Raw genomic sequence first — 24,166 nt, forward strand, 5'->3', positions numbered from 1 at the left:
ACAACAAGAACAACAACAACAAGTGCATAATTTAAAAAGTCAAATAGTAATGTTGTTAAATACTGTCGAATCAGTTCTGACTAATAGTGACACTGTGTAGAATTTCTGAGGAACAGCTGGTAAGTTTGAACCACTGACCTTGCAGTTGAAACCGATCTTACGGTTGAGTGCTTATTGTACAGCGCTCCGCCAGGTCTCCCAAATAGCAATAGAAGGCTTATCATTAAAAAACAATTCCATACCTCTTCCTTCCCAACACCCATGTCTCACCCTTCAGAGAGAATTATGAACTCTTCTAGCTGTTTCATCTGAAATTTGATTTCCATAAATGACAGAATTTTTGGTGATTTTAATTTATTTTGGTCTGGCATTTGTTTTGCTCCCTTATTATTATTATTATTATTTACAATTTTATAGTTGAGAGTTCCTTTTTTTTAAAAATAAAAGGCAATTCATACTTCTGAAGTTTTAGCCAAACCCCTGTAACATATACATATTACTACAGTCTTAAATTTCTCAGCTTCTCTGATTTGTTGGAGTTCTTATCTTCAAATATAAATATCTTTGAATTTTAGATTGGCGCTATTATTATAAGAATTATGAAGTTTATCTTATCCAGTTGTAAATACGATTTTTAGTGTTTTGAATTTTCCAGTATCAAAGCCTCTTTGAAATGCTGTCTTCTCTGTGAAGCAGAGGAAGGAAAAAGTTGTGGAAGGGGTTGGTATTCCTTCCCTTCCCATCTTTCTAGAAACTTTGGTATATCTTCATTTGACAATTTTCCTGATCTTTCTCTGTTCTCATGTCTCACTGTAGATGAAGATCTAATAAAGTATGGCTGGCCTGAAGATATTTGGTAAGTAACAGTTTGGCTTCTGCTTTCTCTGGATGGTCATTTGCTTTCTGAGGCTGAGTGACTTATCCTGTCAATCAAGACTAGAACTTTGGATTTTTGTTTATGGGGTGTTCAGCAGTAAATATCTGTTAGCTCCTTTCATTTATAATTACTGTATAAATCATAGTGCTGATAAACCTCAGGCCTGAGAGCAAAGATCTCTGGAACATAGACGTTCTTTTACCTCCTCTTTGTCTCCTTGTAGTAAGTTATTGAGACATCCCACTTACATTTTAGAGCCATTTCTTGAGTAAATACCAGACACAGTGAAGAATAGATACGAGCATCCATGCAGTGGAAGAGATAGATGCACCATTTGACCAGATCCAGCTTTAAAAGAAACATACTGACTTCCCTTTAATATCTTCTAAAATCCCTAATCAGTTTAGTCCTGTCTTGATTCAGCTTTGCCGCCACTTTTAAAAATAATTCATGGAAATTGGAAATATAATAATATATATACTTTTATCGTCTCCTTCTGAGACTGTTTAATTGAGCTGCTTTCTAAACCCAGTCCTAAACATAGCACCAGTAACAAAACAAACTATAAGGACCCCTGTCTCAGAACATCATACTTTTTTTTCCCGACTTAGTTCTAAGACCTTTGAGGCATGCATAGGCTCCTGGTACTCTCTTCTTCTTGTAATGCTTTCGGACTCCGTTTGCTTTTTGTCTCTTCAGCTTCTACCACTCACTGACCCTTGCAATGTTTCTCTTCTGAGGCCTAATCCTGCCTATCACTTTCCAAGCTCATAACACTCCTTACCAAATGCTACCCTGAAGATAACTATACAGATCTCCTAGTTACAAGGTCGGAGTCCTGGTGTGACGCTGTAGGAGAAAGCATTGAACCACAAGGTCGGTTTGAACCACAAGTCTGGCAGTTCAGACTCACCAGCCGCTCCTTGGAAACCCTATATAGGGTCACTGTGAGTTAAAACTGACTTCATAGCACTAAACAATTCTCAAGGTTGGTTGGAACTGCAAGGTCAGTTCAAACGCACCAGCTGCTCCTCAGAAACCATATACAGGGTCGTTATGAATGGGGAACCAACTTGATGACACTTAACAACAACAACAATTTGCTCTAATATGACATTAATGCTGTTGTTAAGTGCTGTTAAGTTCTGACTCATAGGACTGTATAGGGTTTCTAAGACTTGTAACACTTTGTGGGAGCAGAAATCCTCATCTTTCTCATGAGGCGCAGCTGGTGGGCTCAACCACCAGCCTTGTGGTTAGCAGTCCAGTGCTTATCCTATAGAGCCACAGCACTCCCCTGATAGTGAACATATATTGTATGCTTAATTACGTTATACCACATACTGTTTACCTGTATTAATATATTTAATCTTAACATTCTTATGAAATAGGCACCGCTATTCCCAGTTTTCAGATGAGGAAACTAAGGCTCAGAGAAACTGAGCAGACCTTCTCCTGTTGTTACTGGCCCCCTAACCAGCTGTGGTTTTAAATCATGGCTTTGCTCTTTCCCCAGGCTGCTACTTGCTTGACTGCAGGTCACCTCTTGCTTCCCTTAGGCCATTGCTGCTACTTTCTGAACCTCTTTTCTAAATGTGGGCCCAGGCCTTTTCTTAACTCTTGGTAGCAGAAGTTAGGCTTCCATTTTTCCAGAGTTTATTGAATTTCTAATAAGATACATAGTTGTTGCTGCTACTTTAAGTGCCGTCGAGTCAGTCCTATCCCATAGCCACCCTGTATAGGGTTTCTGAGGAGCAACTGGTGAGCTTGAACCACAGACTTTGCAATCCAGTGCATTAACCCACAGTGCCATACCAGGTATATAGTAGTGAGCATTTAATAAAGGAAATATTATACAGAAATTAATTTACACGAGCATTCGATGTGGCCATGCTGAGAGAACCTTGAGTTCTTTCTGCAGGGACTCCCTAAAGGGTGCATCCTATTGTTCCAGCCTATCCCATTATAAAAAAGGAGCTCTGGTAGCGTAGTGATTACGAATCGGGCTGCGTACCGCAAGGTCAGCAGTTCGAAACTAACAGCTGCTCCACGGGAGAAAGTTGAGGCTTTCTGCTCCCGTAAAGATTTACAGCCTCAGAAACCCTGTACAGGGTCACTATGAGTTGGAACCGACTCGACGGTACTTAACAACAACAACAACATCCCATTATAAACGGGCTAGTTCATTGGCCCCTTTAGAAATGTTTTTTCTGTTCTCTCCAGTCTACCCCAGTAACCAGGAGACCTCAGAAACCTGAGGAATTTTAAAGGCTTTTTCTCTTTTCTTCCAATTTGCCACCATTCCAGTACATTGGCCCATTTTCTAAACTCAGAGGTCATCAAAGTAGAAACTATTGATGTACCCTCAAGTGGGCAGTTTGCAGTGCAGAGAGCTTCTATACTTTGCAGTGCAGAGAACTTCTTATACTGGGAGATCCTACCTTCCTAGGACCTCCCTGTTTGGTCTATTTGTGAAAGTCCAAACCTGTTTAAGGCAGGAACCTGTCAGAGACGGAAAGTGAAAATATTTCCCACTAAATAGGGAGAGATGGATAAGTGGTGATTGCAAGACCCAGAAAAACAAAGTGCCACCAAGTTCTGGATTTCACAGATGTCACTGTATATTTTCAGTATGGAGTCTCAGGGTAGTGTACAAAGTTAAGCATTCTACCACTAACTGAAAAGTTGACAGTGTGATCCCACCCAAGGCACCCCAGAAAAAAGGTTTGGTGATCTGCTTCTGGAAGGTTGAGTCCTGAAAACCCAATGGAGTAGTTTTGTGTTACACCTGGAGTCACCATAAGTCAAAATTGACTCAGTGGCAACTGGTTTGGCTTATGGTTTTGTATTTTTGATGCCTAGCGTAGGATCTGGTACATGGGTCAGATTTCCAGAATGGTATTTACTGAATAGATGCTGACATACTCCTAGTCATTCATTTTGATACTCTTTAATACAAAGTCAATGAGCCTTAGTAGCTGCTCAGTGGTCAAGCACTTGGCTGCTAACTGAATGCTCTGCAGGTCAGATCCATCCATCAACCATTCCGAGGGAGAGAGATATGGCAGTCTGCTTCCATAAAGTTGATCACTTTAGAAGCCTGTGGGGCAGTTCTCCTTGGCCCTGTAGGATTGCTCAGAGTCAGAATCGATTCAACAGCAACAGGTTTGACTTTTTCAATATAAAATGTTTAGATTAATGAATACTATCTAAAGTAATTGAATTTTTCTTTCAGAAGCTATTTTAGATCTGTTTTAAGCCAGAATAACCACCGTAGTTTCTAGGAATAGCCTCAGATCATCAAGACCAGTTCCAATTCATGTACTGTCTAGCCTGGAAATGTTCCTTGGATTGCTAAGGACGACTCAGGAATCTAACTACATTACAGGGCTGACTTTTAATCTGCTTCACTCTGATACAGACTTTAAAATTTTATCTATGAAATTTCAGAGGAAACTCAGGTAAACAGAATTTCCCCCCAGCAAACCTCCAAAGGCTCCTTTAAGTTGGGTGTTTCCTAGGATCCAGTGTGACTGAAACTAAAGTCAACTTTAAATGAGGGAATATAGAAGTGTAGTATGCATTTTCTGCCTCAAAGCTCCCTGGTGAGTTGTATTTTCACAGGTCCCATTTTAAGGAGTTAAATGACCCAGCTTTGTGGGACTTGAAAACTACTGTTGTTGGTTTTTTGTCTTTGTGGTAAACATGTATGTATCATTTCTTTTTTTCAAATTCAGTGTGATAATCAGAAATCTTTCACGTGGGAAAACAGATGAGTACATGAACCACTTGGAGAAATGAGTTAAGGTGTTATTCTCTTTTTTGGGTGGTGGAGGTGGTAATCAGTAATAATTAAGACTAGAACCCTAGAGTCATAGACTTTTCCAAAAATGCCCACTACTGAAAGTGAATGTGTTGTTGTTGTGAAGTGCCGTCGAGTCGGTGCTGACCCATAGCGAAAAATGAATAGCCAGATGCTAATACCACGAGTCAGAATTGATGGCCACGAGTAACAACCTCTTTAAACAAGGTGTTAGACATCAGCCCAGTCTTGACCTGTACATAGAATCACACTGTCTCCATCTTGTACTGTATATTGGTATGTGAGAATTTTCACTTCTAAGGAATGCATTAATACTAGGAATAGAGAAATGCATAGTGGATGTAATGATTCCATTTTAGGGTTTTAGTGAAAAATTCTTTACTTTGTCAAGGTATGGACTAAGGAAAAGGGATATGACAGAATCACAAAGTGACAGTCATGTGGTAACCTAATTTGTTGCTTGATGCTAGGACACTGGGTATATCTTTGCATGTTGGAAAGAGAAAGTCAACTTTATTTGGTGTATTGTTCAGTGTGCCGTGGAGTCGCTTCCGACCCATAGCAACCCTGTACAGAGTTTCCTAGGCTGTAAATCTTTATGGGAGCAGAAAGCCTCATCTTTCTCCCACGGAACAGCTGGTAGTTTCGAACTGCTGACCTTGAGGTTCACAGCCTGATTCGTAACCACTACACTACTACATGAAAATCTTAATATCCTTATGTTTGATAAGATGAAACAAGTTGCAAACATGTAATATTTAGTTAAATTGGTGGATGGAACTTTAATGAAAGGCAAATTCTGGTTATATGGTGAGGGGCATTTCGAAATTTGTAAGGCAGTATCAAAGGGTAATTACGTGTTCTCCCAGGAGACATATAGGAGAATGTCTTTGTCAGAATACAGGGCTAGATGAATTGCTGATCTGACTCAAGTTATAATGTGTCCTGCTCAATGCCTTTAATTCTGGCTTAGTTCTTCCAACTCTTCAAATTGTTCTGATTCTCTTGGTACTGTTTTTGCCATCAGTTGGAACTCAGGATGTCTCAAACTGAACCCCTTATCATTTTCTCTAAATTCATGCCCTCAAGCTTTGATATAACTCTGTCAGTGGTCCTGCAAATCTCCTAGGCTTATAATACTGGAGTCTCTCTGATTCTTTCATTCCCTCCTCTTTTTGGAAATTCTTTTCCTTGTTCTATCTCTTAAGTACTATACCACATCTCAGTTCTTCCATGAAGCCTTTGGTTACTGATAGCTTTTCATCCCTTGAAAACTCTCCCTTCTCTAGACATTTAGTATTTAATGTCTCTACTTTGAAACATAAGATTAGTGGTTGAAACTCACCAACTGCTCCTTGGAAACCCTACATAGGGTCCTATGAGTCGGAACCGACTCAGTGGCACTTAACAACAACTATGCATCTTAAGGAGTTCTGATGGCTAGTGGGTTATGCATCGGACTGGAAGGTCTGCAGTTCAAATCCATCAGCTGCTCTGCGGGAGAAAGATGAGGCTTTCTGCTCCAGTAAAGATTTATAGCCTCAAAAACCCTGCCATTCGGAACTGGCTCCATGGCACACAGCCATCACCACCACCACCACTACTCAGCTTGATGCTTAATCATAAATTGCTGCATAACTTATGCTTATGCAAATTGAAAATGAGCACTTTGGAAGCAGAGACTATATTTTACTCCCCATGGTGTTTAGAATATGGTAGGTGTTGAGGAATACTTTTTGGATTCGATTGCTTTAAATGCAAGTGGCCTTAGGAGATGGTTATCTTGTACCTCTTGCTAAAAGTGGTTTTCATTCTTTGTAGGTTTCATGTGGACAAACTCTCTTCGGCTCATGTATACCTTCGATTACATAAGGTAACTGGATTTAAACATGGAATCCTAACTTTTTCTTTAATGATAAGCACCAGATGGATCTTCCTCCTTATTCTGCTGTTAAATTGCTTAAAGAAATACATATGTTCAAGAGTCTAAAAATTTGAGCAAATGAAGAGATGTCCTCTCCCAACTTAGGAAATCACTAAGGGAAATTCTGGGTGATTTCTGAGACTTGAAAAAAGAGAACACATTACACATTTTCCAGCTTAGAAGCGCTGCCTTGTCCTGCCCTTTAAGTCTGTTGCATCTGATTCTTCCTTTCATTTCATTGAGCACTACTGAATTTTCTGTCTTCTCCAGTAGAGATTTTGTTGTGGTTACTGTTGCTCAGACTCCTGCAATTTTCCTGTCTCACTGAAGGCAGATGTTCCCAGTTATCAGGGTCTTTTACTGGGGGGGAGATTTACAATGTATTTTTGAAAACCACTAGAGTAATAAAGGAAAAGATTTAATGTTTCCTTGTAATATAAGGAACCCTGGTGGCACTGTATGTTAAGAGTTGGGCTGCTAACTGCAAAGTTGGTGGTTCAAATCTACCCTCTGCTCAGAGAGAAAAAGATGAGACTGTCTGCTACATCTTTGATACACAATCTCAGAAACCCTGTATATGGGCACTATGAGTCAGAGTCAACTTTATGGCAGTGGATTGGGTTGGGTTTGTTTTTATGATATAGCACCAGGATTTTTCTAATCGGTCTTTTATAAAAGCACACATACATAGGTGTCCTGGTATGGTGCTGTAGGATCAACACTGGACCACAAGGTCAGTTTGAACTGTAAAGTCAGCAATTTAAATTCACCATCTGCTCCACGGAAACCGTATACAGGTTCACTATGAGTTGGAACCGACTTGACAGGCCATCCAGTCATTTCCGACTCATGGGGTCCCTGTTTAGGGTTTCCGAGGAGTTATTGGTGGGTTTGACCTCCCAACCTTGCAGTTAGCAGTTCAGTGCTTTATCCTATAGTGCCACACCTGGACTCTGTGTAACTCTTCACTCAGTTTACAATAAAAAGTGTAGTAAGTGTTGTGAGCCTAGGAGACTTGCAGAACAATTATATCAAAGCTTGAGAGCATGAATTTAGAGAAAATGATAGGGGGTTTAGTTGAATCACAGAGTGTATATATAGTTATATGTGTTCCTTTTTTTAATAAATAGTTTTATTTTAGAATAAATTTATATTTATAGAAAAGTTGAAGAGATTATTCAGAGCATCTCCCTGTACCCGTCTCCCAGTTTCCCCTACTGAAACAGTTTATGCTACAGTGGAACATTTGTCAAAACTGACAACATTGGTGCATTACTATTAACTCCAGAAGTTTTTGAATTTTCTTTTCCATGAATGTCCTCTTTGTGTTCTAGCATCTGCTCTCAGGGTATCAATACGTTTAGTCATTGTGTCTCTTTGATCTCCTCTGGTCTCTGACAGTTTCTTAGTCTTTCCTAGTTTGTGGAGACCATGATGATTTTGAGAAGTGCTGGTCAGGTGTTTTGTAGAAGTGCCCTCTAATCACAGTAGGAGTGTGTGGGCCAACATAATCTCACTGGTGGGGTTAGGCTTGCTTGCCAGATGTCTCCACCGTAAAGTTGCTTTCCCCCAACCCTCATCCATCTTTCATGCTCTATCATGTGAAATGAAGTCCCTAAATCCAGTTTAAACTCAAGGAGAAAGGGTTATGGAGTTAAATTTCACTTTCTAGAGCTGTTGTCGTTAAGTGCTGTTGAGTCAGTTCCAACTCATAGCAATCCTATATAGGGTTTCCAGGGAGCAGCTGGTAGATTTGAACTGCCAACCTTGTGATAACAGTCCAGTGCTTATCCTACAGTGCTGAAGGAGTATGTGTATTCATTAATTAGAATACATATGTAAAGAATATTTATCTCCTCTCCCCAGCTCATTTATTCATAGGAAGTTCTTAGATTTTGACTCCAAACCACCAATAAGACCCAAATCAGTATGTGCTCATTCCCTGAGGAAGTCATCCATTTCTACTGGTATGGGCTTGTATATGAGGGAGCTTCAAAAAGATCTTGAAAAAATGGAATTAAAAGATAATAGAATATTCTCATGAATTTTTTGTTTTTTAACTTTTCATTGTGAACTGAGTGAAGCATACCATCAGTCCCACATTCAACAAGTCACACATTTTGTGTCATTACAATGATTGCAATCCCCTTCATGTACCATCCATTAACAGTATTTACCTCTAATACTTCTCCCTGTATCTTCCACTACCTTTAACTTTCTCGTACTAACCTCCCTCTTGTATATTGCCTTACCCATCACCCAAGTAACATATGTCTACCCTCTACCCAGTGAATAATTTTCCCTTCCCTCCCACTCCTGGCCACCATCATAGAATGGTTCTTTTAGAAAGAAAGCCTTTTCTTCAGTTTTTGCAACTGTGGTCTCATACATCCTGGGAACTTTTGAAGTCCCCTCGTATTTCGTTTATACTTTGGGTCATAATCTAGTACTATGTTGTTTGGTTCCAGCTTTTGCCATTGGGAGCTCTTTCAGTGTGACCCCTGTGTTTCTTTGATACATCCCCATGCTTTTGTTTTTTGAGCACATTCTTTCTGGCACTATAATGTGTTCCAGGCTCGTTTGGTATTTTCCCTGCCCAGCTTTGTCTCCAAAGAAGCTTGTTTCCTTGTCTTGGAGAAAGGTATTTCGAAATCAAGATCTGGGATCTGAGTGTGCATGTTGTTACTGAAGTGTCATTGCTTCTAGGCTTTTTCTCAGTTGTTGTTCCGTGCTGTTGAGTCATTTCTAACTCATCCAGCCTTTCCATAGCAGAACAAAACACTGCCTGGTCTGGTGCCATCCTCATAATTGTCATGTGGAGCCCGTTGTTGTTGCCACTGTGTCTGTCAATCCATCTCATTGGGAATCTTCCTCTTTTTCGCTGACCCTCCACTTTACCTAGCATTATGTCTTAGAGCTAAATTATGAATATATAAGTATCAACAATTGTTTCTAGATCCAAATTAAGCTAATTATGAGTTCATACTGATGTCTCCATCACATGGATAATTTCCATCTTCCAGCTTGCTTATCTGTAACTTCCCTCTCTATAGTGAGAAACCTGGCTCCTACCATCTACCATTCATTTTCTTATTTATTTGACTCCAGTGTACATGTAAGTAGTTTTAGAATTATTAACCTGTATCTTCATGAGAAACAGCTTTATCAACTAGAGTACAGTGTTTCTGTACAGTTCTTTCTGTCTGTATCGTTTCCAGTCAGAACAGTTTTCCACAGTTACTTGTAAGCTTTTCTTTTTCCACCCTTTTTTCAGTGAGGGAGGTTGTACACTTGTAAGTCAGTTACTTTTCTTTTGTCTCTATCTACATTACATTCTCAGCCCCCCTGGTTGATTGTATTATTTTTTAAAGTGATAGTTTATAAACTTTTTCGTTATGATACTATTTTCACATTTATTATTTTGATTAGCTATATTGATAATATACCACAACTAATATGAAAACTCTTGTGATATGTAGAATGTTTATAGTTTTTCTGCATTATGCATCTCTAACAAATAGCTTTTTAGTGAAATACTTTTTTCTTTGTTTTTGAATTATTAGAGGAATTTTTAGAAATGGATTTACTGAGTCAAAAGGTAAAAAATATTTTGGAAACTACCTTTTGCCAGATTGACTTCTGAAAGTATTATGCTAGTTTACAATGCTTTCAGCTATTCAAAAGTTTTTCAAAACGTTTTGGTATTTTATAACTTTAAACAAAAAAGAATCTTTCTCACCATCTTAATAAATACAAGATGCTACCTCACTGTGGTTATGATTTTCACTTCTTAATTTACTAGCAAGGATAAGCATTGTGCCCCATATTTAATGACACAATTTATGGATTGTAAAGGAAAAGAGGATTGTGAACTCTGCTGGAGTGAAATTCTGAATTCTAGCAACCTCTTACCATTTTGAAATGATTTTAATTTAGGGAAAGTAGAGTATGGTGTTACAAATTTCCTTCTGGTGCAAAATAAAATGTTTTCCTTGGGTTCTGCAGTGTCAACAAATTGAAATAATAGTGGTAGTGGTAGTCTTTTTGCATCTAATTAAGTTAACATTACCACCACAATTACTTGTTTGATTAGAAGTTTAATTTCAGTTTTCTTTTGGAAGCGCATAACGTGCTCAATTAGAAAATTTGTGCTCTTCAGGGATCTCGTGTATGACTGTTCTCCTGTAATAACTATATAGTGTAGTGCTTTTTACTTGGTAGGTCCCAATGAAGTTTTGGAGATTCACTAAGACTAAGTCATGTAAGATTACAGACTGGAGTCAAGACTGCTGGATTTGAGCCCTGGTTCTGCTGTTTACTAGCTGTGTGGCTCAGCAAATGACAAAACTTTCGTGCTTGTTTGTTTCCTCATCTGTAAAAGGAAGGTAGTAGAACTGCTCCTGGTATGGTGCTGTGGGTTAATGCGCTGGACTGCCAAGTCGGTTTGAACCACGAGGTCAGCAATTCAAGCTTACCATACGCTCCTTGGAAACCCTATACAGGGTTGCTATGGGTCAGTACCAACTTGATGGCACTTAAGTACCATTTTTACTGTGTTGTTATAAAGACTAAGTGAGTTAGCATATTTTAAACACTTAAAAGAATACCTGGTACATGCTAAGTGCAATTTAGGTTGTTTTTGTTAGATTCAGTTGAGTGTGACTCAAACCTTGAAGCTGATAGATATTTAGTAGTGTTCTTTCCAGGGCTTTATTGATTTTAGAAACTCAGAAAAATCTCACATAAAGGCTTTTTTCTCTTTCCTCTCTCTCTAAATTTTGTTGATTTTGTTTTGTTACTTAGTATAAACATTGCAAAGCATGCACCAGTTCAAGGTTTCTACAGGTACAAGTCAGTGATTTTGATTACATGCTTTGAGCTGCGCAACCCTTCTCACTCACCTTTCCTGAGTCCTTGCTCCCTCATTAACATACACTCACTGTTCCCTTGGGTTCCTGTCTCATTTCTTGAGTTGCTGTTGTCAATTTTATCCCATAAGGATAGTTCTTAGAAGAGCATAATGCTTAAGGGGAGACCTGTCAGTTAGTGAAGCTAAGCTGTTGTTTGGTTTTTAGAAGACACCAAGGGATATTTTTGGTTTAAGGTTTAAAGATTATCTCAAGACAATAGTTTTAGGGGGTCATCTACCCTCCACATAATAAAGAGTTCATATGGATTTGAGAATTCTGTATTTTTTCCCTATCAGGATTCTTCTATGGTAGCTTTAAAAAAAAAAAAAAAAAATTGCTTTTATTTATCTAGTCTAGGGTTCACAGTTTTCTCCATATTTTAGAGTCCTATGAAGGTATCATCATATAGCCCAATGTAATAGATGCTATTCATAGTGGTGATATCATAGGAGGGGGCTTAAAAGAGTTCATGAAAAAATGAAGTTAAAAGAAGAATTTTTTCATGAACTTTCTGAAACCCCCTCCTATTACCAAGAAGCTGTTAAACTCAGAGTTTTTTAAGTGGTCAAGGAAATGTGTAGGATGAGATAATGTCTTTAAAATAGTGATATACTGAGATCACTATTTTTTTGGTCAAATTTACATATTTGGGAGATTCTCACTTAAAACTATTTAAATTAGAAATGTAATCGAATAAACATAATTTATCTAAAATATTTAGTTAGGTGTAATAGTTTATTTCCAGATAGAAGTGTTTCTGTATTCCCATTCCTAGGTGGAACCAGTACTGAATTGACTTCTACTTGCTCTCGTATCAGGGATGAAAATTATTCTTTGGGATTAATTGCTCAATTTACCAAGCTTTAACTTTTCTGGGGGGGGCTTTAAAAATGCCGTTATCTTTTCATTCCAGTTTTCTATGAACTTTTTGAAGCTCCCTCATGTACAGTATATATTGAGAAAAAGAATCAATGTTATTATTTGTGTGTTCAAATTCTGATTTTTATTTTTTGTTGTAAAACTTGACAGAAAATATTTTAATCCTTCTTGTTGGCTTTATTTTTCTTTAAAAAAAAATATTTTCCCCCACCCTTATAGTATTAAATCATGACCATTAGAAGCACATTCAAAGGTAGCCTGGTTGTTCAGGGAATATATTTCTGTAGAAAGAACCTTCTGGAATGTCCTTTGGTTTCTTTCCTTTAGCTTCTCTCTCTGAACAATGTACTGTATAACCTTTGCTCAGGTTATAAAAGTATAAAAGTAGTCATGGGATTTCCCTGGTTAGGAGTGTAAAGAACTTCATCAAACTCTATAAGGCTTCTGAGGAAGACTTTCAGAAATGTGAAGTACAGTTTAAGGGATTTACCTGAGAGATAATGGAAGCTATTATGGAGAAGGATTGAGATCTAATACACAAAATGTTTTCTTCCTGATTACAACTGAGGAAAGATGACTGATGTTTAAAAACCAGAACCTCAGATTATTTATTTGAAAGGAATATTGTACGGACCACAACTAAGATGACTTCTAGTAATCACTTGGAAATAGTTCAGTGGACTAATAGGCCATGTGAACATCATTCTCTTTGACCCTGAGAACAGAAGAACTCGATAGTGGCAGCTACACCATCAACTCCTCTGAAGTGGATCACATTAGAAGGCCATGAATAAGATTGGAGAACATGTGGAACAAAACTCAATAATAAAAAAAAAGCCAGGTTTACTGGTCAGATGGAAACTGGTGGAACACTGAGACTATGGCTCTTGGTCACTCTTCATGTCTGGAGCTGAGCTTGTCCTCATGGTTCCATTTTCAGCCAAGCAATAGATAGGTATATGTAGAGGACAACACTAGTAAGGTTCACACACCATAGAATGGCTAACCATTTGTGATCAAAATAGTAGCATTAACCCAAGGACAAGGTTCAGAAAGGTTGGAACAGAAGCAGAAATTGAAATAAGAAAAACAGGGACGAAATGGGATAAGTTGATGTTTTATTGAGGAGATTACAGTCATTGAGATGAAACAGAGTGTGCGATTTTTTGAATATAAAATAATTCACAATAAAAAGTTAGGGGGAAAAAAGTCAAATACAGGATTTCCAGTTGTCTAAAAAACCTTGCCCGCAAGATTTCTAGAAATAAGAATATAGAAGAAAATGAACAAAAATTACTCAGACCAAATTACTATTAATACAAGGGACTTTAAAAAGCTCATGGAAAAATTCCATTATCTTTTCATTCTATTTTTTCCAAGAACTTTTTGAAGTCCTCTTATATTAGGCACTTTTTCCTTTTATATCCTTCATTTTCCCACATGATGGCACTTAACAACACCAACAATGAAATGTTGAGTATTTCCTCTAAGTACTACCTTCAGTTTAAATAAACATTCCCATTCCCACAATGGACATAGTAAACTTATTTTGTTTTTTTACTGTGCTGTGCGCCAACTAAAGAGCCCTTGTTTTTTGTTTTTTGTTTTTTTATGTTAAGCAGATAAATATATTAAAAATAATGCTCATGTAATCCTGGGACACATTGATTCCAAGAAGGTCTCTGCACAGATCTCATTATGATTTCTTAACAGCTAATTTCATTTCTTAGAGGCTTTCTTATTGTAACTCATAGAGTAATAGTAGAGGAAAGGGGAAGGGACAGAGGAGTACTAAGCCAGTAGAGACTGAAGCTGGTATCAGTCTTCCCTAAGTGTCAGTTTGGTCAGCAGCCTTGGACAAAGCTGGTTGTCTTTATAGGAAGAGCCCTTGTTTTTGATACGGTAATGCCTGTTGCTGTTGTTAAGTGCTATCAAGTCAGTTCTGACCCATAGCAACCCCTATATAGGGTTTCCAAGGAGCGGCTGGTGAACTTGAACCACTGACCTTGCGGTTCAAACTGGCCTTGCTTGCAGTCCAGCACATAAACCCACAGTGCCACACTAGGACTCATGATACTGTCTACTAGGCAGCAAAAGCCCTATGGTTGCTCTAATATTAATAACAAGGTACTGGATCATTTGCTTTATTATTGTGTTTCAGGGGGAAAAGATTGAAGACATTCCAAAGGAAGTGCTGCTGGACTGTGCCCACCTTGTAAAGGCCAATAGTATTCAAGGTCAGTCTTCTAGAGGGGTTTTTAGCATTTTACCTAACTTTCTCTGCATCTCGGATAATGTATATTTTAGAGTTTAGGTTACTGACTTTGTTGTAAGTGAAAAAAAAATAACATGTAGTATGCCTTTCCCTTATTTTGACCTTTAAAATGGCAATTTTGGTACTTGTCAAATTCACCTCCACTCTCAATTTTCATGTCCCTCAAAGAACCCTGGTGGTGCTATAGGGTAAGCACTGCACTGCTAATCACAAGGTTGGCAGTTCAAACTCACCAGCCGCTCCGTGGGAGAAAGATGAGGCTGTCTCCTTCTGTAAAGATGTACAGTCTTGGAAACCACCCTACATAGAGTCACCATGAGTTTTTGTGTTTATTTTTAAAATCTGAGTCTCAGCGTTTAACTTGTTTTTTTCATACCTTGAATAGAAGGTTGTCTAGATCCCCTTGTAAATAAAGTTGTTGGTACAAAGACTTTGGGAAAGTAGCTTATATTAATAGGGAAGCAAGAGACATTTGTTTTCATGGCTTTATATTTAATTCTGCTTAATGTCTTTATTTCCATAATTTGTCATTATAGCTCTCAAGTCTCCAAGCCACTCTTAGCTCCCCTCCTACCCCTTTCTTCCCTTACATAGTTTTACTCTTATTGTTTCATCTCAATGATTACAATCCCCTCCCTGCAACAACATTTATCCTATTTATTCCCCGTGGATCCCCATTGACATATTTCACAAATGAACAAGGCAAAAATATTTGCTGTCCACTTACAAAACAAAAAAGTATATATATTCATTTAAATGTCCAAAGGGCACATTCTGCCAGCCAGCCTCCTGTCCTGACTGCAGGCACACAGCCACCGTCTCCGCTGTTGCTGCTTTCTAGGTAGGGGTCTCAGGCTCTACTCATGCTCTTCCTTCTTATGATCCTGGGATCATCTGTTCCTAAAAAGAAAGATTAACTACCTTCCCCTTTTAGTTACACATATTCTATAATTTCAGTTGTGACGATTGCAATTAATAGTTATTCATAATTGAGTCATAAAATCCTTTCACAGTTGTTGCCCATCCCCTCTCACCAGATCCATCTGGGAAAGAAGGGGCATTTTTCAGTGGGGATTCTACTTTACCCCCCTGATTTTGAAACTAGGCACACTCATGATACCTTGTAAGTCTGCCATTTCATGCTTTTGTAGGCACCCCCCTCCCCACCACCACCACCCCATTTTTGATAGCCAGTCTAAATTTCTTATCCCTATCAACCCAGTGAGTGCACTGAGGAAACAAGGTTGTTCCTCAATACAAATACTCCTTCCATTCTGGTTGGAATTTTGAGTCATTGCATTCTTAGGCAAAAGTCTGGTTTGTCAAATTGTAGCAATTTGCACTTGTTTTCAGTATTAAACCTTTTATTTTCTTGGGTGTGAGTTCTGGTCAACTAGCCATCCAAGCTAGATCAAATGGGTATTGCTGTAATCTGACTACGAGTCCATTAGGCAGCTAACTGAAAAGTTGATGGTTCAAATCTACCAGCATCTCCACAGGAGAAAAATGTGGCAGTTTCGTTCCATGAAGATTGTTTTGTTGTTGTTAAGTGCCGTTGAGTTGGCAACCCTGTATATGGTTCAGAGGAACAGCTGGTGGGTTTGAATTGCCAACCTTCTGGTTAGCGGTCCAGTGCTTATCCTGTAGCACCACACCCTTGGGAACCCTGTAGAGTAGGTCTACTCTGCCCTGTAGGTTCACTGTGAGTCCAGATTGACTCGATGGCAGTGAGTGTGGGTTTTTCTTTTTTTTGGGGGGGGGTGGGGAGGCAAGGAGTTATGATCTGACTGTAGACTCCTTTTCCCCTTCACATGTTTCACGATTCAGCCAGAGTGAACATTTGCTGCTTTCCTAACATGTATGTGCTTGTATTCTCTTTGCTCGCAATTGTGTTTTCCTCCTCAGTTCACCACATGTCCAGATCTAAGCTAAGTCTCGAAGTCTGCATGGTCGGTATAGCAATAATAGTTGCTTTTAAGTGCCATTGAGTCAGTTCCGACTCATAGTGACCCTATATAGGGTCCTAGGAGCAGCTGGTGTATTTGAACCACCGACCTTCAAACTGGTTCAAGCTTACCTTGCCATTCAGTGCATTATCTCACAGTACCACAACAGGGCTCCCAAGTAACAGTTATACTGACATTATACTAGAAATTTACAAAGAACTTCATTTGTCAATCTTAATGTTATTTATCACTTTCATTGCATAGATGAGGAAATTGAGATTAGCGAGCTGTAAATTAACTTGTCACAGGACTCAGAACTCAGAACTCAGAATTGCTGTAGAACTTGGATTTGAAGTCAGACAGTCTTGACTCTAGAGTCTTCAGTGTTACTTAAGGAGGTATATTATTTACTTCTTCCTTCTCTGTACTACCTTAACACTTTTTACCTATGATTGTCAATATCATTTCACTTTCAGTATCATTTCATTAGTTCTACCTTTACTTGAAGTTACATTATGTATTTATCTCTCCTTGAGAGCCTTGGAAGGCAGGATCCATTATCTGATCTCTGTTTGTATCTCCCACAATGCCTTACTCACGGAGATTTTAAAAACATTTTATTGTAAACATGTTCAAACCTACAGAAAAGTTGCAAAAACAAAAATAAATAAAACAGTGAACTCCCATGTGTCCTTCACTTAGATTCACCAATTAAAAACTTTTGTATTTGTTTTCTCAATATTAATCTGGCATACTCATTAGCGTTACTAGCTGAACCATTTGAAAGAAAGTTATAGGTATCCTGACATTTCACTCATTAGCACATGTCTCATAAGAACAGGGACCTTTTCTATCTATATTACAATGACAAAATTCCTGATTTAATATGGATAAAATGCTAGTATCTGACGTGCAGCCCATAACTAAGCTTTGCCAGTTGTCCCAGTACTGTCCCTTTGTAGCATTATTCTTCTGACTCAGGATCATGTGTTGTGTTTACTTGACATGTCTCTTTGTTGTTGTTGTTGTTGTTGTGAAGTGCCATAGAGTCGGTTCTGACCCATAGTGACCCTGCATAGGGTTTCCAAGGAGTAGCTGGTGAGCTTGAACTGCTGACCTTGCAGTTCAAATGGCTTTGCAGTCTGATGCATTAACCCACAGTGCCACACCAGGACTCAGGCATGTCTCTTTAGTCGCCTTTAATCTGCAGGTAAATTCTCTGTCTTTTGTGACATTGACACTCTTACAAAGAACACCAGTTGAAGAATGTCTCTCAACTTTGATTTGTCTGATGCATCCTTTTATTTGGACTTGTATTGTCTGCTTTTTTGGCAGAATGCTACATAAAGTGAAGTTTATCCTTTGCAATCAGAGGCACATGCCACTTTGTTCTATTTTTGGTGATGCTCATTTGATCGCTTAGATAAAGTGATAATCACCAGTTTTTCTAGTATACATGGCGATTTAGGAAACATTTGTATATGGCAAATATGTTGCCATTTAATAGAAAGGGCCTTAGAGAGCATTGGACCAGTGACTCTGATCCTTGGAACTGCCTGGGAGGTTGCTAGAGATGGAGGCGAAAAAGGTGGTGTGATGAAGGGATAGAGGAGGAATGGATGGGGTTCTTGACACCTTTCAGGGCATCTTACTTTAATTAGCTTTCTGTATCTTCTTTGATAAAAGAATTCCACTGCCAAAAGAAACTGTAAACGAGAGCTCTACCAAGCTTGTCAATTTGTTCAAGTTTCAGATGGACACTTTTCCAAAGTGGCACAGCTAGTTTGTGGTAGTGTCAGGATAGAGACCAGAACTCATGACTTCCGAGGTTAACCTTTATTGACTCAGTGATTTCGTGAAACCTGTTAGGACTCTTTCCTCTTTAAAAATGCACAAAATAACAAGTTAAAAAAACAACAACATAACGTTTAAATGTGAATTGAGAGAAGGATTACAGATCATATCATCAGTTTTACATTCAACATACCTCATACTTTGCTTCATTACATGCTTGCAATCTCCTTCATGTACCAACAGTTAACAGTGTTTACCTCTATTCACTCTTAACTGTTGCATTCCTTCCTGGGTCTCCCGCTATCTTGATCTTTCCTCTGCTAACCTCCCTCTTGTTGTATATTGCCTGCCCTGTCATTCATGTTAACATGTGTCTACCCTCCAGTCCATGAATAATTTTCCCTGTCTCTTCCTGCCCCCCAATCATCATAAATTGTTCTTTTATCAAGAAAACTTTTCTTGAACTTTTTTCACCATTGGTCTCAATACAGTGTTTGACCTTTTGTGGTTGACTAATTTAACTCAGCATAATGTTCTCCAGGTTCATCCATGATGTGAAGTGTTTCATAGATTCATCATTATTCTTCAGTGTTTTCTAGTATTCCATTGTGTACATACCAAAGTTTAACCATTCTTCTGTTGATGGGCACTTAAGCTATCTCCATCTTTTTGATATGTCTCTTGTAGACAGCATATTGAAGGATCCTGTTTTCTTACCATTCTGTTTTTTACGTCGCTTGACTGGTAAATTTAATCCATTTACATGCAATGTAATTATCAATAGGCATGAATTGTCATTTTCTGTATTTTTATGTGTGTGTGGTGCTGCTGGATTCTTTGGTCCACATAATTTTCTATGCTGAGTTTATTTTGTTTGTGAGTTTTCTTTTAATTTCTGTTGTGTTAATGTTTGTAAATCTTTTTAATTTTCCTCTTGTTTATTTTGATGATCTTTTTCTTTGAGGTTATTCCATAATTTATTAATTTTTTTCCTTGATTACAACAGCCTGTTTTGTCTTGAAGTTCTGTATCTACACTATTTTCTCTGTTTGCTTTGTAGTTGACGTTGTTCTACATTGATATCTCTGGTTCCCTATATTTAGCCTTCTAGTTTGTTTTATTTTAAATACTTCTATATCTGGATTGAGTTCTGGTGGTGTTGGCATGTATGGTAATCACAGGTGGTTGTCTGCTGTTGTAGGTTCTCAGTCCAAAGAATACCATTTAGTTTTTTGTGAAGTTAGTCTGATTATTACAAATTCCTTTAATTTCTTTTTGTCAGAAAATGTCCTAATTTCGCCAATGTATTTGAGGGACAGCTTTGCTGGGTATGATTCTTCGTTGGAATTTTTTTTTCCCCAGTTTTGTATATGTCATCCCATTGCCTTCTTGCCTGCTTGGTTTCTGCTGAGAAACTAGAGTTTAGCCATATTAGCTCTCCTTTGTAGGTAATTTTTCCTTTTTCCCAAGCTGCTTAGGATTCTTAACTTGGCCTTTGATTTTGGAAAGTTTAATTATGATGTGTCTTGGTGATTTTCTTTTGGGATCTATCCTGTTTAGAGTTTGTTCAGCTTCTTATATGCTTATCTTTTTGTCTTTGATAATATTAGTGACGTTCAACAACTCTGACCATTTTCTTTGTGCTTGTTTCTTCCTGTTATGGAATCCTGATCACCCTTAAGTTGCTCCTCTTCGTTGTGTCCCACATAACTCGTAGGCTTTCTTTGGATATTTTCTGATTGTTCTTCTAACATACTAGTATTGAGAGATTTCGCTTCAAGCTCGCTAATTTGGGTGTCCACTGCTTCACATCTACTTCTTTGCCCTTTCAATGTACTATCCATTTCTGAGATCTTAGTATTAGTCTTCTGGATTTCTAACTACAGGTTTTGTATTGTTTCAGCATTTGCATGTGTCTGTCTATTCTTGTAGTGTTTTCTGAATTTTCTGAAGTTTTTATTGTTTTTTTCTTGCTTTCGTTGATCATTCTGTCTATCCTTTGAAAGTATCTAATCATTATTCTTTTGAATTCTATTTAAGTTTGTCCTATTACTCTTTCTTTTTCAGAATTGTTTTTGGGCTCTGCACCTTGGTCATTTGTTTGAGCCATTCTTTCTTGTTCCTTCATGTGAGCTAAAATTGTCTGTTGCCTCCAGGTCTTTGTGGTATTGTCATATTTGTACAACCAAACAGTGCAGTTGTTGGACCTGGAGGGGAGAAATCTCTGGTGGTCTCCTGTAATTTCAAGAAGCTCATGTATTGGTTGTGGAAGGGATGTGACAGCAGAATTCCTGGCCCTAGATGGAGTTCCTGTTAGCACTTAATCTGGAAGTAGTTCATTGGGATCCTTGATGAAACTGGTTTCAGTGGTCTGTGTGCTAGGACCACAGAGAAGCTGGGAGGAGGGTGACTGGTTAAATGGTGGTCTGGTGGCTTTGTGGGTTTTTTAGGTCTGAAGCTAAACCCACCTGAATGCAGGTACCAAATTGGCACAGCTGGCCTGCACTTCACAATGGTATGGCTCCCAACTCCCAGAGAGCAGGGTCTGTGCTGGGGGTAAATGAGGGTGGGAGATGACTACATTCTGATCACCAGTGGAGCTTGGGGAAAAAGAAGAAATCACATCTTTTCTATCGTTCCTGCACTGCCAAAGCTGCTCCAACATGGTTGAGCCATGTCTGGTCATCCGTTCACTAGTCAGTCTTCCTCTATTGACGTCCCTCCTTGGCCTTTCCTCCAAACAAGCTCTCCATCCACCTGTCTAACCTTTTTTGAAATTCAGGGTGCCAGAATTTTCATCTGTGTCTGTTTTATTTTGTCTTCTCGACTCTTCATTGTAGAGGGTCCATGTAGTGCGCCTGCCTGGTCCATCATCTTACCGGCAGTCCCCTCCATAATAACAATTTTTGCACAGTTTTAGGGATATTTCAGGAGTCCCTGAAGCTAACTCATGGACTTCTGCTTTCTATCGCAATACAGGAAATCCCCTGATTACATACATGTTCTGTTCCTAAGTCTGTCTTTAAGTCGACTTTGTGCCTAAGTCGGAACAATTAGCTAGAGTTTGTATCTATCATCAGTTCGTCAGATGTTTGTGTTAGTATATAGTATTCCTTTCTATGCATAAAAACATTAAAGAAACACTTCCAGATACCTGAAATCATCTTTAATATAATGACATAGTAATAAAACAGTTTTGATGCATTTTCCAAAATAGCACCTGTATTGTACTATAAACCACTATGTTGTTGTTGTTGTTAAGTGCCATTGAGTCGGTTCCGACCCATAGCGACCCTAAACAGGGTTTCTGAGGCTGTAAATCTTTACAAGAGCAGAAAGCCTCATCTTTCTCCTGCGGAGCAGCTGGTAGTTTCAAACTGCTGACCTTGCAGTCCGCAGCCCGATTTGTAACCACTATGCTACCAGAGCTCCTTGTATATGGATCTTAAAATTTTAATATAATGGACTTTACAGGGGTTGGCTCATAACTGTGGGGTTTGTATGTAAGTTGACGTTCATAACCCGGGGACTGGTCTGTACTTTTGTTTGAATTTTGTTCAGTGTGTCAGTTTTACCATTTACCTTCTGTGGGTGACTTTTAAAAAGTATTTTGTAGTTTGTAACTATTTATGGCTTGCTCATGCTAAGCTGCTCCTTTATTGGATTATGGTAATTTACCAGTGGGTAAGGGAAGTTATTGCTCAGTCTCACCCCCTGCCTGCATGTTGAAGACAGTCTCTCTTGGCAGGCTGCAAGATGAACAACGTTAATGTGGTATATACTCCGTGGTCTAACCTGAAGAAAACAGCTGACATGGATGTGGGACAGATAGGCTTTCACAGGCAAAAGGATGTAAGTGTTTTATTCCGCTGAAGGGATGGATTCCTGAGGCTGAGTGCAGTATCCATCTTCTCTGTCTACCACCGTTGTTGTTGAGGGCCAAGCATGATATATTTTTCTTAAGGGAGTTAAACTGGGTTGCTGGCTACTGAGACCCTGGAAAGGCTCTCCCATTCTGGGGGAGAAAAAAAAACCCCACCCTATAGTAAAAGTTCAATATTTCTCTATTTCCCTCAAAGGTAAAAATTGTGACAGTGGAGAAGAAAGTGAATGAAATATTGAACCGATTAGAAAAGACCAAAATGGAGAGGTTCCCAGACCTCGCAGCAGAGAAAGAATGCAGAGACCGTGAAGAGAGAAATGAAAAGAAAGCCCAAATTCAGGAAATGAAAAAGAAAGAGAAAGAAGAAATGAAGAAGAAGAGGGAAATGGATGAACTTAGGTATGTTGGGGCTGTGGAACTGACCTTGAGAGTTTGTCACTGCTGATTTAAATCATGCACGAATGCTTTAGAATGAAATATCGGTCCAGAGAACGACATTTAACAAGCGCAAAGCCTAAGTGAATTAGAAAAAGGCATTTTATATTGTGTTGTTTTTAAATTGTCCTTTTCAGGATATGAGATTGTGTAAAATAAAAGAACAGATTTTAATAACTTAGACTCTTGGCGCTGCTTTGTAGGATAAGCACTGGACTGCTAACCACAGGATTGGAGGTTCAAACGTACCAGCAGCTCCTCTGAAACCTTGCACAGGATTGCTATGAGTCGGAACCTGCTCGATGACACTTAACAACAACAAAAAGTAGTTACTAATAGCTGTTTATAACTAATTTCATAGAAAGTCATGGTTTAGAATTAATTTTAAAATGTTGTTGTTGTTGTTTTGTGCTGTGGAGTCGATTCTGACTCATAGCGACCCTACATAGGGTTTCCGAGGCTATAAATCTTCACGGGAGCAGACCGCCTCATCTTTCTCCCGTGGAACTGCTGGTAGTTTCGAACTGCTGACCTTTAAAAATAGTTAAAATTTATAGCTAATTTATTAAAACAAATTAGCAAAAATATAATAACACTATAAAGTTATCTTTGGAGTTTGACTTTTAAGTTTCTATAGGAAAGGAAAAGATGCTATGGTGGTGGTGGTTATGTGCCATGGAGTCGGTTCCGACTCATAGTAAGTGCTTAATATTAACTATATGTACTATTTGAAAAACATTACTAGTGCCACAGTGAAGTGCTCAGCTGCTAGCTGACACCTTGACAGTCTGATCTACTCAGCATCTCTGCAGGAGGAAGACCTGGTGATGTGTTCCCATAAAGACTACTGTCGGGAAAACCTTTGGGGCAGTTTTTGGCATCTTTATGACTCCAAATTGACTTGATGGCACCCAACAACATAATCTTGGCTCTAAAATCCAATGCTAGTAACTTTTTGAGGCTATAAAAGACCAGAGTAGGCAGAAGTAAGTAAGTATAGATTGGGGAAGATAGATGCCATGCCATATGAAGACTGTTAAGGAATTGAGAAAAGAAAACTTACAAGGAGCCCTCGTGTGCCACTGTAGGATCAGCACTGGACTGCTGCTAACTGCAAGGTTGGAAACTCTACACAGGATCGCTATGAGCTGGAACCAACTCAACTGCACTTAACAACAACCAACTTTATGATCCCAGTGCTGATCCTACAGTGCCACACCAGGACTTCTATGTGTGTATGTATGTGATATGTGTGTGCGTGGATATGGGTTCCTGTTGTGGCACTGTAGGATCAGTACTGGATTGTAAACTACAAGGTCGGCAGTTCAGCTCCACCAGCAGCTCTTTGGAAACCCCATACAAGGTTGCTCTAGGTTGGAACTGGCTCGATGGCATATACATATGTGTGTTTGTTAAGTAC

At 38.7% G+C, this 24,166-nt stretch overlaps 1 protein-coding gene across 1 annotated transcript in view; it reads left to right on the forward strand.

The window, feature by feature from the left end:
• Positions 1-24,166, forward strand: part of CCDC25 (coiled-coil domain containing 25) — a 52,481-nt gene that overhangs the window by 16,113 nt on the left and 12,202 nt on the right. The window contains exons 3-7 of the mRNA XM_006864351.1: positions 817-856; positions 6,522-6,573; positions 14,575-14,650; positions 22,177-22,280; positions 22,508-22,710. Of these exons, the coding sequence (XP_006864413.1) occupies positions 817-856; positions 6,522-6,573; positions 14,575-14,650; positions 22,177-22,280; positions 22,508-22,710 (475 nt within the window). The remainder of the gene's footprint in view (positions 1-816; positions 857-6,521; positions 6,574-14,574; positions 14,651-22,176; positions 22,281-22,507; positions 22,711-24,166) is intronic.

This window comes from Chrysochloris asiatica, unplaced genomic scaffold, assembly GCF_000296735.1.
Source record: "Chrysochloris asiatica unplaced genomic scaffold, ChrAsi1.0 scaffold00064, whole genome shotgun sequence".
Classification (NCBI taxonomy): Eukaryota; Metazoa; Chordata; class Mammalia; order Afrosoricida; family Chrysochloridae; genus Chrysochloris; species Chrysochloris asiatica.